Raw genomic sequence first — 15956 nt, forward strand, 5'->3', positions numbered from 1 at the left:
ATGAGTTAAAGCTTGGTTTTCGATCTAAAATAATTTTTCTACGTTAAATTTCTATAGGCCTGTTATGTAATTTAAAAATTTCTAGAAAAGTACTATTTTAATTAAGTATATTATAGTTTTATTTTTTCTGCAAAGTATAATCATTTAAAAAATCCAAAAACAAAATCTATTGCAATGAATTGATGTAATTTAAAATAAATAGTCAGCCCTATTATTTATTTCAAAACCCTTGAGAAATTAATTTTAATTAAAGCGTTGATAATTTTTTTCCGCTTTAAAAGTCTGTATTTTATAGCAGTTGAAAATGAAATACTTCTCAAAACTTTGGGGAGATTTGCCTAATGAATAGGCACTAAGGCGAAATTAAGTGAATTGCCACTTGCCGCAAAGTTGGCTGCTGCAGACCAGGTGGCTCTGCTTGGTGGAGGTTGGTGGAACTGGGCGCTGACTGGGTCAGCAGGTGACCTGTCCTATTGATTTTTGCCGCCTCCTCCTGATGTATGTGTGCGTGTCGAGCGTCGCCCCCGCGCGCGCTTTGCTTACACGCCGGCTTTCTTGAGAGAGCAGAAAGATGCAATCGCTTCGCACAGCACACGTAAAATTCCCAATGACGTCGGAAGGTTGGAGGGTGGCAAAAAATAATGAAACACGAGACGGCTCACTTTTCATTTTCTAAACAGCTAAACATCAGTTTTATTTTTGCCTTTTCTTTCACCTACAAGTAAATAACAACAACGGATGTATATATTCCCTCCACTTATAGTTTCCTTTTTATGTATTAACAGTGTCTTGGCTGTTGAAACAAGTAAAGTAGCACTTTTTATAATGGTAAACTATCAATCAATTTCCAGAGGTTACAATTCAACATGTCCCAATTTCGACCGTAAATAATTTCCCGCAATTCAATTGATTCTGCTGTCGCAACGTTAGTTAGAGAGAGAAAGAGAGTTGGAGTAATATCACATAATACTCTTCAATGTGCAGAAAATTCATTCAACAACAAAATGGTCCGTTTCCGAGAGACGCAAACATTTCAAAAGCTGGAAATAAAAATATCATGTGGCCAGCACATTATAGCGACGGGAAGAAATGAGAAATAATATAGGAATTCCAATTCTTCGCGTAATGGACAACCCTTAAGAGATCGATTGTCTAATTAGGTCCTAGGCTACGAGTACATCGTGATTGGAAAGAAATGGCGTCTACAACAACACAAATGGGAAAAGAACCAAACTCTTTTCTCCTCTGAACACTGCATGTTTGAAAATGGAGCTGGAATATTATATTTTTCTTTATTATTCGACCATTTCAAACATTTAGAAAGCTCAAACCAACGCGCTGCCATTGGCTTGAAAGGAAATTCAATGAACACTTTCTTCGTACTAATGTGTTATCAGTTCGCTTTCGTTTATGAATTTACCGCATTTTCGCTTCTTGAATTTAGATAGGTAACTCAACTATGGTATACATACATTAAAGAGACAAGGCAACCGAAGGGACCGCAGGACCAAGGTTGTGATTTGCAACACGGTGCCTTTGAAACGCTGGTTTAGTTTTAGTAGGCCTTCCAGTACAACACGGTCCCTTGAAAACACAAAAAATTTCCGCCTCTTCCCAGTTAAAGAAAGTAAATCAACCTGCATCCTCGTACTTGTGACATATATTGCACTTTGAATTATTCTTGAAAATATTCATTTATCCAGTAAAATTATACATAGTATTATATTGCTCTCCTATTTGGTTTTTTAAATGATATGTTACACTAATCAATTGAGCTGGCTGATTTGAAGAATTTCCAGACGCAAGTTCACCAAAATTCAGACTCATTTGATTAAGATTAGTTTAATTTCATTTATCTGTGAAAATGAAAATGAATGCCGTCTTTTCTCGTTGATATTTTGCAAAAGGTCGAAGGTGTGTGATATGTGGCAGTAGTTTTACTTTTCAGCTCTAGCTACCGAGTCTACCCTGTGGTAAAGGTGTGTGCAACTGAAAAAGGGTCGGGCCTGTCGCGGCCCAAGGCACAAAATTTCAACGAGTAAAATCCGATTCATGTGCATTTTCTTGAATGTAAGCAGACGCACCCTCCTCCCCTCAACGTTAGTTAATTTGTGTGTAACATTTTAATAACACTCACCACTTATTAATCATGCGACACGTATATTTCTAAATCCAACGATTTTGCATATTCTGCGGTTTTTTAATTATTGTTTTAAATAATTGGGTATTGTTTCAGTACAACCACTCTGTAAGATGCACTTTTTGGGGTTTTCAATCGTGTTATGCATTTGAGAATTTTTTGCGAGGCAACCTTCGCACTTTCAACGCCACTGCTTAAATTATAAAGTCCGCATCTTACAGGCTTTCAACAGTTAAATGTGTGTTTATTTAAATTCCTCGTTCAACAAACAATTTAATATATTGCTTTTGACCAACATTCATTATACATTGTTTGAATTTGAATTGTGATATGTATGTGTGTGGGTGGGTGGGTGGGTGTGTATCAACTGTCATTTATAATTTCAAAACTCTCATCTCATTCGCCGCTCGCGGTTTATTCGAGTCTAAACTTCTAATTTATGTAATATATAACACAGCTTCGATTTCATGATCCTGTCAACAGTGGAGCAGCCGCTGTTTCCTCTCCATTATTGGGTGGCCCCTTAACAACAGCGCCAACGTGTCTGTGCTTGCTTGCTTGCGATTATTACAAGTTAATTAATTCTCTAGCGCCTACGACTGGCCGAGAAGAGTGCTCCAAAACAAATCAAATTGAACTTTGGGAGTTTCTCGTCGCTTTATCCGTTCCTCTCTGGCCAAATGCTGCGTGTGTTGTGTTAAGATTCGAGTCTACACCTTAATAAAATGCTTTCCCGTGACTAGATCTCGATTCGGCTAATATCTTTCCGTCTGCTCTTGCTGCGCACCTACGCGTATATGTATGTTAATTAACTCGTCTGGCCTCTGTTTGCTTTTTATTACGTTAGGTTTACACACTTATGTATTACTCCGTGTATACTTTTGGGTACATCTTGTCAGAGTAGATATGCTTAGATACTGACTGCGGGGGCTCAAAGACCGAAATTAATCAACAAACTCTGCTGCGGCGCACTCGTAATGTGCGTTTCGGCCGATCGAGAGTGCACCTGCATTACAACGAAAGTTAATAATAAAAAAATGACTGAATCGGGTTCGAGGGGGAGTTGTTCCTTGAGGTATTTATATACACGTTAGACACATTTCAAGAGTAACAAAAAATAAAACCAGCATTTGAGCTACGGTTACCCACGACATGCACTGTGCTTTCTTTCGGTGCCAGCGCCGGGCGCACGGCCGGTTTCCTCCTGCGGAATCTGCCAACTCGGCAAATTTTGAGGAAAATACTTGATGCTGACTGGCCAGTTACATTTCCAGGGCTGCATTATTTTTTTCGCTCAAATTTCAAATGCATTAATTAAATAAATAATTCCAGCCAATCGAGGCTGAAACGTTACCAAAATTTTCGGTCGTTTCTGTACCAAAGAAAATCGTTTACTCTCAACAAAAGACAGGAATAGAAATTGAATTTTAAGTTAAATCAACTCAAAAGACCAAGAATTGGATTTTTTACCAGTCAATTCACCATATTTTGCGTAAGCCCCTGAGTATAAAAGCTGCCAAGGGATAGCGCCACCGATTACTTATGATTTTAAGTCACGTCCGAACTCAATTCTGCCGCTGAGCATTGCATTCTTCAAATGATTTTCATTGATTTGCTGGAGAAAAAAATCGGACAATCTTATCGCTGTAAAAACGTAGAAAACAATTTTTCAGATAAAATTACTTTGCTGACTATTTTTATGGCGATTGGTTGGACTGATTTTTATTTACAGCAAATCAAACATGAAAAAATTATGAAGTGCAAAATACACAGTAGTAAGATTGATTCTTAAATTGCAGTGGAACTGTCTTAAAATCTCAATTATAATCAGGCGCCTTCTGTTGACAGCTTAAAGCACTAAGAGTATGCACAAAAAGTGATTTTTTTTATCAAGGGGTTCGAACAAGAAATGATTTTTTCAAATATTCAATCAAAATATTATGAAATTTTAAATTATCAGATATTTTGACATTGTCTTCTGCTTAATTATCAGAAACAAAACACCGAAAATCAAGCTAAAATCGCTCGAAATTTAATAATCATTAGAGAGTTCAACAAAAATGATGTTTTTATTTTATCTTCCGGTCGTGAACTTTGAACTGTAAAAATCGAAAAATAAAACAATTTTTATCAGTTAAAAATAATGCTGCTTTTCGGCTAACGAGTGATAGAAATGTAACCTTGCAGATTTGGCCCAATATTCGTCAGGAGATTCACACTATTCACTCGCGGATCGCGCAGAATTGAAACCGACACGTGAAAAATCGAGTGTTTGCCCGGCAGCTTAGTGCTGAGTTCAGAATGCGGTCTGGTCTTGTCTGAGGCGGTCAGAGCCTGCGACCGGCGGCGGCTGGTTGGCGCTCTGGCGGCGGGCGGTGATGGCCTCGGCGGCCGCGTCCATCTCGTCGTCCGGCTCCAGCGCCGGGTTGATCCTACCGTTGCGCTCGTCCACGGCCGAGTAGCTCTTCTGCGCCGCCGTGTTCATCATGGCCAGCTCGCCCTCGCCTGCCGGCTCGCCCACGCGCTCCACGTCCTCAGGGATGTTGACCACGCAGCGGAAGTAGTCGTAGCCCGGCGCCAACCGACCGGTTTCAAATATCCACTTTGTGAACCTGGGCACCCAATTATAAATATTTCAATCAACTGATTAAATTTGCTGCTTTTTAAAACATTTGAATCTGTAGCCATTTTAAATGGACAGAGAATTTGGGAAATTAAGGAAAATGCAACAGATGGCTCCACGGTTCATTTACAATCGAGTGCTTGCGATTCTTAATTGAATCCTGTTTTGGCGTACCAAATGAAATAAATTTTTACGCCAAGAATGCAAAGCAGCAGGAATAATTAAGGAAAATACAAAAAAAATTGTAAAAGAACCCTGCTGCCATCTGCTGGCAACTTCAAACACTAGCATTTAACACAATTGCAGCTCTGGTTTTCAGAAAAGATATAAACAAAATTGAATTCCAACTGAAACGAGTTAAATCCTTTCAAAAATTACCAAGAAACGCCGATGAGCGTGAGGAGGGACATGATCATGGCCATGGTGCGGAAGGGGAACAGCTGCTGTCCATCCTTGTAGCCTGGGTATTTGATCAAGGGCGGCAGACCGAGCAGCGGCTCGCCTCCGCTCAAACGGACGAAGAAGGCGACGATGTAGGCGGACAGACTGCCGTACGTGTTGCAGTGGTGCTTGAAGTGCACCACCATCAGCAATTGCGGGAACAGGATGCAGTACACCAAGTCTGAACACATTGACCTGAGACAGTATGCGTTAGTCACGGCCAATGTTTTGTAAAAAATGGATTTTCCTTGTAAATTCATGCAGGCCTGATTCAAGAAATTAATTCAACACTTTTTCCCTCACATTTTTGAAGGAAAAAATTTTCCAAGCCGAGATAATAACCGAAATCTAGAATTTTGCATGTTTAGATTGAGAAGGGTTTTGAGAACGGGGTCGATGAAGAAATTGCAGTGTCGGCCAATTATTAATAGAGACGTTGAACTCACCAGAGACCGTATATCGATGGGATGGTGAGAGCCATGATTGTGGATAGGATGCCTACGATGATGATCGATACTCGCATCACCCAAATGATCTCCATTTCAGAGGCCTGCAAAACACGACACAGAATTAAACACAGCGCTGTCTCAAAGTGTTCCATTTCGGGTCTCTCGAGTATAATTCGGGCGGGGATAACACGTACACGCCACAAATGGAGAACTATTTAGCCTTACAACGTCCTATTTGTTCCGAGTGTGTTCTCTCTATTTTTAGAATCGCCAGTTAAATAGAAAAACTGCGTTTTAGCTTTTCGCCAAAAAGGGCACATGCCAAAGCTGCCCTTCCAAAGGGCATGTTGTGACGTAATATTTGAGGCATAGTGTTTCCAGAATCAATTGCTCTTAACAATTTATGGGTGGACTGGCCTTGACCTAAAACTTGAGCCCAACTTGTGATCGAACAGTCCAACAGACAATGATTATATTCGATCGAAAATTTGCCAGATAAGTTATATTTACTAAAAATTAAATCAAGTCATGTGCTGATTTATCATATTTTATTTTTTACGACGAGAGTAGTGCTAGAAGAGTTGCATCTTGCGATTTATATTACTTTTTTATCGTTGTTGACGACTGAAGCAGTAAAGCTCGCACCACTGGCAGAATTGGATTTTTGCAATTGTTGCGCACGAGGATGCTTTTCTTCCTTCGTAGGCGGCATATTATGTCTCACGTCATGTAAAACTTCCCCTCCAAACTCGCTCCGTAAATACACCACCAACGCGCTCCACGAACGCCCGGAAAATAATTTGTGGAGCCGGCCGCAGCTCTATTTCTATACCCAATGGAAAAATCGCGCGGATCACGCATTCGGATTCGCTCAAGGCTCATTCACCAAACAAAAAGTAATGTCGATTAGCCGCTATCGGCTTTGCAAAAATGAAAATATTATCTGAAAAAGTGGTCATTTGAACTTGGCCGAACGTGTTGCATAAAACAAAGCCGCGGAAAGCACGAGATGTTTGGCTTCCCGCGCGCACGACCACAACGAAAGAGAGCAACGTTATTATATTATTATTTTATTTCGGAGGAATATCGATTGTGTAGGCGTCACGTAATCAGTTCTTACCCGCTGGCGAAAGATGAGTTTGTAAACATTCCTGGCGAACATGGAGCTGGCCGAGAGCACGCTCGAGTCGGCCGAGCTCATCACGGCGGCCGACACGGCGCCCAGCCCGAAAAAGGACACAAAATCGGGTGTCAGGTGCTGCAGCACCATCGGCAGGATCATCGACGTCTCCTGCTCCGTCAGCGGCCAGGGCCCTTTGTAGTTGGTCTCGTTCCAAGCTAAAACAAAAAACGGAAAATGCTCAACTTTGAAATGTTATACTTTCTTTACAAATTGTCGTTAATTGCATTTTAACCAAAGGTGTCCGATTTCTTACACAGAACTAATTATCCTACGCAAGTTCTGAGTTTTTGTGTGGTAAAATTGGGTCGGCTTCTAGAAATACTCCCTCCTATTCCGTAATTCACCAATGGGAAAGTCCTTTAGTGTTCGAAACTGCCAACAGACGGTGTCACCGTTCATTTTGAGGTAATTGGCTAATTTCACTGCGATTTCAGATTAATTTCTGCCACTGCGGTTCAGCCAATCGTGGTAGAAACGACAGCAAATATTGAAAATTAGGTGTAAAGGTTTCTACTGCAATTGGCCCAACCAATGTTGGTTTATGAGCCCGTCAAATTTAATATTTTTACGCAAAGAATGCACATTATCAAGATAGAATCTGAAATCGCAGTGTAAAGTAACCGTTGCTTCCTGATTGTTGGTTAGGTCGTAAACTGCTTCTTTTAAATGTGCCTGTGGGGATGTTTGGGGCAACCAAAGGTTTATCCACAGTAAAAATAACAAATTTTGAATCGAAACTCTATATGAACGGTGACGCCATCTGTAAATTCTCCAAACTCGACTTGAACAATTGACCAATAATTGCTGGGGTTTCACCACTGTTTTTCGCCGGACATCTTGCAAACAACTTACAGAAAAATAACATCCACACAACATTTTTTTTTTAAATAGAGCTGTTGCCAGAAAATGTCCCCTCGATTTAAATTAGTCCAAAATTGCCGTTCCAACACCATCAATTACCAGCTGAGGTCAAGGTTTTAGAATAAATTACTGAAAAATCTGTTATTTTTTATTATCAAACTGAACTCACGTGTCGCTTTGGCGATGGCGCCAATCAGGACGGGAGGGATGGCCATGAGGATGCAGCCAGCGGCAGCCACGTATGATAAAATTTGTGCACGAGCGGCTGTTTTGCTGGACAACACTCGCTGGAAGTAAACCTGCGGGCAGAAAAAGAAAATTTATAACCCCACTGTTCTATTTACGGCATGCGGGATTAATTAAATTGTTAATTGAATTTGTTGGGTGGGATTTGGGTCTTACCTGCCAGGGGATGCCGCCGAAAATGAGCAGAAGCCCGTAATCGATGTAAAACCAACGTTGGCTTTCGTCCACCTCGCCTATCCAGTCGACGACCGACGGCGACAGCGACCCCACGTGCTCGTCCATCATCGCGAACGGAATGCACATCCACTGCGAATCGAACATTTTGACATTTGATAATGGTGATTGTGATGGATTCGACGTCCAAAAGCTTCAAATTCAATTTATTGATTAAAAACTCTTTAAAGGCCACCAAAATTGTGTTGACAAAAAAGGGGAAGGATAGGCAACCTGGGCGACAGAGGTGTGGACGCGTTGCATATAACCTTCTTTTTTATTTTTAACAACTCACCAGTCCGATGAAGATGCAGAAAAGTTGGATGACGTCTGTGTAGGCGACGCTGTAGAGGCCGCCGAAGAGCGTGTAGAAGACGGCGATGCACGAGCTGAAGATGACGCTCGTCCTGTGGTCCATGTCGATGATGACGCTGAGTGTTGCACCTGCAATGTGCACCGCGCGCGCGATCAATTAAATCGATAATTGAAAGTATAGCGGCCGCGAGGTATGTATACGCTGACACGTAACAGGAGCTTAGCACGAAGGGAAAAATATATATGTCAGTAAGCCCATGCTGCCAAACAGCACCGCAGATTATCTGTTGGCTGGGGCTGAAAATGAGTCAGGACACTTTTAAGGCTTCCCTTTTATTCCAGGCATAGAGTGCATTCTATGCCGGCTGCCAGCGTACCCAACGCCGCTGACACCGCCGCTGCTGCGTTATAAAAAAATCTCGCCATGCTCGGAAAATAAAGATTCTCAAAAGATTTGAGACGGAAAAATTGGCACAATTTTTTTTTAAATTTGCGACTCTAGAAAATTAAAAATTAAAGTTAAAAAGTTCAGGAAGTGATAAAAGCAAAATATTAAATAGATAGAGACGCGGATGAAAATGATTTCATATTAGAGAATTGCTGTTTCTTCCCAGAAATAAGTTTTAAAAATAATTGTAAACCGGAATCCCTTGAAAAATGTTGTAATTGAGCGAATTTTGTTATTTCTTGCACTTGTCAAAGACGCTAGAACCACTTCAAAAAGTTAGATCACGGAGGTCATTTTTTAATTGTTGTTTTCCCCCATTGTGAAGTCAAAATTTCCGGAATATTGCATGATTTTGCGTCATTGACGTTTTCATGACAAATGTTTTTTTATGTAACTTTAAATTTCATTTACATATTCAACGACTTTAGACAATTTTCCGCCTTTTCGACTGAAATTTTTTTGTAATAAAATAAAAAATTATTTAATCTCTAAGCTTTTGTATTTGTTTTTTTTTCATTTTTTCACAACTGCAAATCCTGAAATCACCAGATAAGGATTTCGTTCTAGCCGCTTTCAGTGCGAAATTAACTGAAATGAACGAATGTACGCCCACTCGTGTTTATTTCCATCCCAGAGACAAATTTGCGCGCACTCCATCTGATCAAATATCAATTTGGGACTCACCAAGCGCAGCGAGAATGCCAGCGGCCCAGAAAACCTCGCCGCATAACGCGGGCAGGAAGAGCAAGCCGCCCATTCGCTCGCCGAAGTTGTCTTGCAGCGGGTCCAGCATGGTGATGTAGCCCTGTCTGCGCATCTCGTTCGCGAAGAAAATTCCACCTTGAACGCAGAAGCGTTTTGTTAGACGGAAAATGGCGAGTTTAAACGCGTCTGCTTTTGTCTTAAAAACAAAAAATTCAACAGGTACTTTTAAGCACTATTGTTGTCACAAAGAACTCACCGAAAACGAGGCTGAGGGCGTAGCCAAAGGGCGCTTGGCACCAAACCAGTCCAGAGGTGTAGATGGCCTCGGCGGTGCCGTTGATGTAGCCCCCGCCCACCCATGTCGCTAGAATTAAATGCATATTCCAATTGCAACAAATGTCATCAACTCGAGTGTGGCCCTATATTTTTGCTTTTCATTAAATTATGAAAGAGCATAGATGAACATGTTGATTCTTTAAACAATTTTCCTTGTGCTGCGATAATCCAAATATTATTTTACTATTTATTTATTCTAGTCAACCTTTCATGCACTCAAATTTGACCTGTATTAAAATCGGGACAGAAAATTTAGTCCCATTGGAAGACGAGGGGTTAAACAAATAAAAAATCTTGCTTAACATATCAGTAAAAATTTTGAAAAATCACCAGATGTGCTGTTAATTTGAGATGGGGTTTTCAAATAATAGTCTAGTATTTTTAGTCATGTAACTGATTTAGACGGCTTTTCAAGTAGCCGTTTTCAACACGACACTACAAATGTGACTTATTTTTTTTTAAATATATGATGGTTAGAGGTATTTCTTTTTAGCAATTTCTGTGACCATTTTATCTACTATATCATTTAAAATTTCGTCCAGATGAAAAAAGGTATTTTTCTATACTGAACAGACATAAAGCACTTTCAAATAATTTAATGTTCTCATAAATATTAAGAAAAAACTTTTTTTTAAATGTGTCAGATACTTTCTGGATATTTTCAATTTTTTATATTTAATATAGATGAGAGAGGATAATTGTATTTTTTTATTTTTAAACATGGAATTAAAAGAAGCTAAGGGCTTCACAGTTGGGACATTTCCTATTTCCTTGCTGGATTCTCTAACTCTTTTCAAATAGAATAGTGATTCAGAGCAGTTTTCTGGGTTGGAATATCACAAAGGACCTCATTTAAGCAATAGGACGAAAAGTTCGGTCGATCAAAGACTTTTAAGCCGAGTTGGGGTGATTTTAAGAATGATTTAGATGGCGAAAAATGCATGATTCGTGCTCCTTTGATGTCCGCAACGATTGGAATGTGAGAATAATATCCTATCGTATAAATTCACAGCTCTATAATGATCAGGGGAATCCCAAACCTGTTTTTCTTCTTTATTACATTTGTAGACACGTCATTTTACTCCACTGACCGTCTTATTTTATTAATGAGACGCACGAGCAGGAAAAGAGGCTCGTTTTTTCAATTACACCCCCACTCAGGCGAAGGAGGAAAGCGCGTGGATTGACGTCACTGATTGGCAAATCCAGTTTTGCTGGTTTACCTGTCATGGTGAAGATGCCAACGAAGAGGCCGATGCTCCTGCCGGCCAGCATGACCTCCTCTTCCGAATCATTGCCGTGCTCCTTCTTGCGGCCAGCCCAGATGCCGACGGCCAAGATGAGCACGTAAAAAAGCACAATCGACACCACTCCTGCGATGTTAATCATTTTGCGGGCTGTCGGCAAAAACGGGAATGAAAATTGCAGTTGCGGGCTGGGGCGTCATTCATACGACACGTGACCTTTGACCTTGGGAGTTGGAAATTGAAATTTTCGTCCTAGCACAATTCGAGACTGTTAAAACCCGATAAATCTCATTTCATGGCCGGTCACGTGAACGGGAAAGGGCTTTCCATAGCACGCGCTTTAATAAGGTCGTGTCAATTTTTATTGGGGATCAAAACAAACTAATAATTGGGATACGACTGCACTTTGCACTCTCCGTTCGGCCGTAAATCATAATTGGCCAGGCGTCATGTCTTAAAGTGGATCTGCGATTAAAAATCCTGGAAAACAATTTTTACCTTTACCTACAATTTGGGAATTAGCAAAAATTTCCAAGAGAGTCTATTGAAATTTGTGATTTATTTTCCTTATATTAAATGTAAAAATCGTGACGAGAGGAATCGAAATCCAGTGAAAAAAAATGGACAGGCCGTTTGATTTTACGAGGAATTTGGCAAAATCTGAAATTGAATCGTAATGCTCGATCTTGATTGGATTATTGCAGAGCTCCATTCGCGTGAAAGGTCAAAGGGCAAACGTGCGAAATTTGAAAAGTGAATACAAAAACCGGGAGACTTGGGCTGTGGGCTTGACCTCACCTGTTCTAGAATCACTACAGCGGCACACTCACAATTTTCGCGTGTCGTCGGCGGAGAAGCGAGAATTTGCGTGAATTTGTCAGTCAGTCAGTCAGTTGAGCAGCAACATCACTGCCTGAGGTGAACAGTTTGGGCACCAAAAATCCGCACAGCAAAATAGATATATATGTATTTAGTGTTTAACGGTGAGGGGGTGAGAGGAGGGTTGGTCGCGTCCAAGTCGAGTTTGAGGTCATGCACTAGAAGACGGCGGAGTCAGTCGTGTTGACTTTCGGCTGGCGGTGCTGGCGGGGACAACAGTCGCCCCATCGCAGGCTAGTCTTTTGAGACGGCGAATTTCTGGTCCTAAAGCCGAGACCGCACATAAGGGAAAGGCCGCGTACTCATTCCGTGTGCCCGGTTGTCTCTCTCTCTCTGTCAGCAGCGAGCACCGACACCGCACTCCACGTCCGCCTCGCTCCTTCTCCGCTCTCCTGCTCTCTCTCGGTGGTGGCGGCGGCGGCGGCCACCTATTGATCGGCCTGCTGACGTCGGACCGCCCCATTGGCTCCGCCGCCCCATTGGCCGCCTCCGAAGCCCAACGCCATGCGCCCCCGGTGTGGGTGGACACGGCTGCCAATTCCTGCCTGCACTCACTAAATCTGGGGACAACCAACCTTTTCCACCCCCAACCATGGTTTGGAAAAAGACCGTATATAATTTATAACACGGCTTCTACCCTTTTCTTGAAACGTATAAAAATAGGAAAACCTAAATTTATTCGTTTGTTTTGGTATTTTCAAGTCCTTGGGAAACTTCAACCCTTCAAAATTAATTTTAGAAAACTTTCACTGTGTGAGGAGCCCGATAATCATAAGGCGTCAAAATCACCAACCTTCCCCCTGGAATATTTTAAATTGAAGTTTGTTTCGATTTTGAACAGGATTCTATTTTTAAATCAATGAAGTAAATTGTTTTTTCCGGAGTTTCAAGCTAAATATTTTTTTATTGTTGCAAATTTTAATTAGATAATTAGGATAATCGAATTATTTTTTAAGATTATTCCCCATTGAGCTTCTGATTGATTTGGTGATTTTGCATAGAATTTAGACAAAAAATTCAGAAAAAACGGTATATTTTCAACTGGCCGTAAACTACCGGACAGACAATTGATCAAACCCTGTCAGGACGGAGTGCAATTTTTACCCCCGCGCTTTCTGGGTCACGACGGTTTGCCCTTTTCCTTTGTGCCTCGCCAGTTGCCAGTTGTGCCGCTGGCTCTCACGCCTTCTTTGCAACAGCTCGAGTTTCCAAACGAATTTGCATTAGGGACGTGCTTTCACTTAAACGCACTCCTCTATGGGGTGCAAAGTACTTGACCCTCGCTTTGACCTCATTCGCCAAAGCAGGTCGCCATATTCATGCATTGCTGATTTTTATTTATTTCGGAGCTGAGATTTTTCACCCTTTTGTTTAAAATAATATAAAATGGTTCAGTCGATCACACTGTCTCGCGCGTGAATTCGACCGGCGAGCAGTCTATGACGTAGAGCCACTCATACAAAGCTTCGCAGAGTGTGCATGAAAGAGACGGTTCGAGAGAGAAAATTTGAAAGGACGCTGTTTTCAGGGAAACTTTAAATAACTAATAAATTATGTTTATTTTAACGTCTCATGAAGGAAATAATTTTTATAAATAATTTAATTTCTCAATTTATTTAAATATTTTTATAATAAGCACCAAGTTCATCGTCATTTATTTTTAATTCTTTTAAATGGAATGCAATTTTTAACCAGACCAATATGAACAATTACTTTGCTAGTTTAGTTGTCTTTTGCAAGAGGCTAATTAAGTTGCCTTTATCTTATTAAAGAAGGATCAATGAGACAATTAAACTGGTTTTCGTGGAAATTTCCAGCTAACCCACATTTTTATGAATTTCATTTAAATTATTCTAGTCGCGATCAATCGAGAACAGATCCGTGGCTTGCGGCAATTTTCCGTTTAGCAAAATAAATCACGATTTTCCGCTCACTGCTTGAGAAGCAAACAGATCTTCTATATTCTACTTTACAACATTTTTTTTCTTGCCCTCTCAGGACCTTTCATGATGCAACGGAAATAGGACACAATAAAACACCACTATTTTTCTGTTCAGTCCCCTGGTAATAAAATAAACCGAAGCGAAGTCTCACAATCGGTGCTTTGCCCTGACCATATCCTGTTGATAATGCACCGGTTTGTGCATCAAGTTAGTGCTTTGATAACCATGCCACATTTTTAAGTGGTTTAGATGTCAGCTAATTAGTTGTACGACAACGAAACGCACAGTTTTGACACATTCTGGTGTCACTTTTGATTATCAGGTTCATCAATCGAGGGATCCTATCTGATCTTGTCACAGAATCTGTCGGGGGAAATGTAAACCGAAATTGGGTTAAGTGAAAAATCTGTTACTGAGATTAATGTTCAAGTGAAATTTATTACATTGTTATGCGGGTGGTTCTTATTTTGCTAAAATATGTTCTGCAATTTTTTAACGTTGACCACGCCGTGAAAACATTGACCCATACGTTCATTCATAATAGGAATCATGCATGGAGTCGATTGCGTGCGCAGTGTAATTATATGGAGGCGCGCACGTGAAACCTGAATGCTGCGTCGCCTAGTCGCCAAGCCAGAGAACGTGGTAAATAGGCACTCAATGAGACGCAGTACATCAAGCTTTGATAATCATTCAAAGATAATTGTTCTTTTACTTAGAACAACTCTCAATAATATTTTGTGTGTCGTACTAATCTATTAGATAAGATTGCGAAACCACTTTGCATTTGAGGGTTTTTATAAATTTTATTTCAGCGATTCTTAATACTATACAATAACTTATACTCCTCAATAATGAAATACCCTTTTTGAAGAGCGTTTGAACATTTATTTTGCATCACATAGGTTGGAAGATGTCGTAGAAAAGAAAACGAGTAGACATTTAAATAGAACACAATAGAAAAAGATCAAAGAGTGCAAAAGGCGCGAGGATTACAAACATGGTGGATCTCCAGCCGCTCACGGTTAAAAGGGTTTACTCAAACGGGGGGACCCTTTCGGTGGTGACAGGCTCCGCGGGAGCCGCAGTCACCCTCTCGGTCGTCGGTTCGGGTTCAGGCGCGGCCGTAACCCTTTCGGTCGTCGGTTCGGGTTCCGGAGCGGCAGTCACCCTCTCGGTTGTCGCCTCGGTCGGGGGTGCAGGGGTCACCCTCTCGGTGGTCGGCTCCTCAGGGGGAGCGGGGGTCACCCTTTCGGTCGTGATGGGCTCATCGGTCGTGATGGGCTCATCGGTCGTGATGGGCTCATCGGTCGTGGTTGGTTCTTCAGTCGTCCAGGGCTCTTCGGTTGTGCTGGGCTCCTCAGTGGTTGGGCACGGGGGTGCTGTTGTGGGGCATTGGGTCGTCGTGGTCGTAGATGTAGGGGCCTGAGTGGGAGAGGGAGAGGAACCTGCCACAAAAAATAGCAATTAGTTCAGTTTTGGAGGTTTTAGGTATATAAGTAAAAAAAGAAATTTGAAATTTAATTTTTAACCTTCAAAATTTCAACACTTTTTCCTTCAAGACGGTTATTTCTCAAAAAAGAAAAAGGTTTATGAAGGAATTCAGTAACAATATAAAATGCTACTAGGAAAGCTAGAAAAGGATCTTCTCCTCAATAAAAATTTGAATTACTGCAATCGCCGCCACCGCCGCCTCCACCTCCTCCACCTCCTCCGCCACCGCCTCCACCGCCGCCTCCTCCGCACTCTCCACCGCCGCCGCCGCCACCGCCTCCTCCACCTCCGCCTCCACCGCCGCCGCCTCCACCGCCGCTAGGTCTGTCAACTAAAAATTAAAATTTTATTAATATTTTTAACAACTAGAATTCCGTGCTAAAATATTGTAAACATCAAAACCCTTTTAAAATAATTTTTTGAATGTAATGAA

General features: G+C 41.2%; 1 protein-coding gene and 1 long non-coding RNA gene across 3 annotated transcripts; both read right to left on the bottom strand.

The window, feature by feature from the left end:
• Nucleotides 1-658: 658 nt before the first annotated feature.
• Nucleotides 659-12484, bottom strand: ChT (choline transporter). 2 transcript variants are annotated; one of them, XM_065493472.1, is made up of 11 exons: nucleotides 12038-12484; nucleotides 11184-11357; nucleotides 9881-9988; nucleotides 9604-9759; nucleotides 8452-8600; nucleotides 8100-8249; nucleotides 7867-7996; nucleotides 6774-6991; nucleotides 5651-5754; nucleotides 5142-5399; nucleotides 659-4752 (listed from the first exon to the last, which is right to left on the bottom strand). In XM_065493472.1, exons 2-11 carry the CDS (start codon nucleotides 11347-11349, stop codon nucleotides 4437-4439), a joined length of 1755 nt encoding a protein of 584 aa, XP_065349544.1. In that variant the 5' UTR covers nucleotides 11350-11357; nucleotides 12038-12484; the 3' UTR covers nucleotides 659-4436. The 2 variants fall into 2 exon arrangements, with proteins under 2 accessions (XP_065349544.1, XP_065349543.1); XM_065493471.1 differs by having other exon boundaries at nucleotides 12006-12484.
• Nucleotides 12485-14815: 2331 nt separating this feature from the next.
• LOC135947083 (uncharacterized) lies at nucleotides 14816-15771 on the bottom strand. Its single transcript, XR_010575583.1, has 2 exons — nucleotides 15702-15771; nucleotides 14816-15477 (listed from the first exon to the last, which is right to left on the bottom strand). It is a non-coding gene; the product is annotated as an uncharacterized LOC135947083 (long non-coding RNA).
• Nucleotides 15772-15956: the final 185 nt, after the last annotated feature.

The sequence above is a fragment of the Cloeon dipterum genome, chromosome X, assembly GCF_949628265.1.
Source record: "Cloeon dipterum chromosome X, ieCloDipt1.1, whole genome shotgun sequence".
NCBI lineage: Eukaryota > Metazoa > Arthropoda > Insecta > Ephemeroptera > Baetidae > Cloeon > Cloeon dipterum.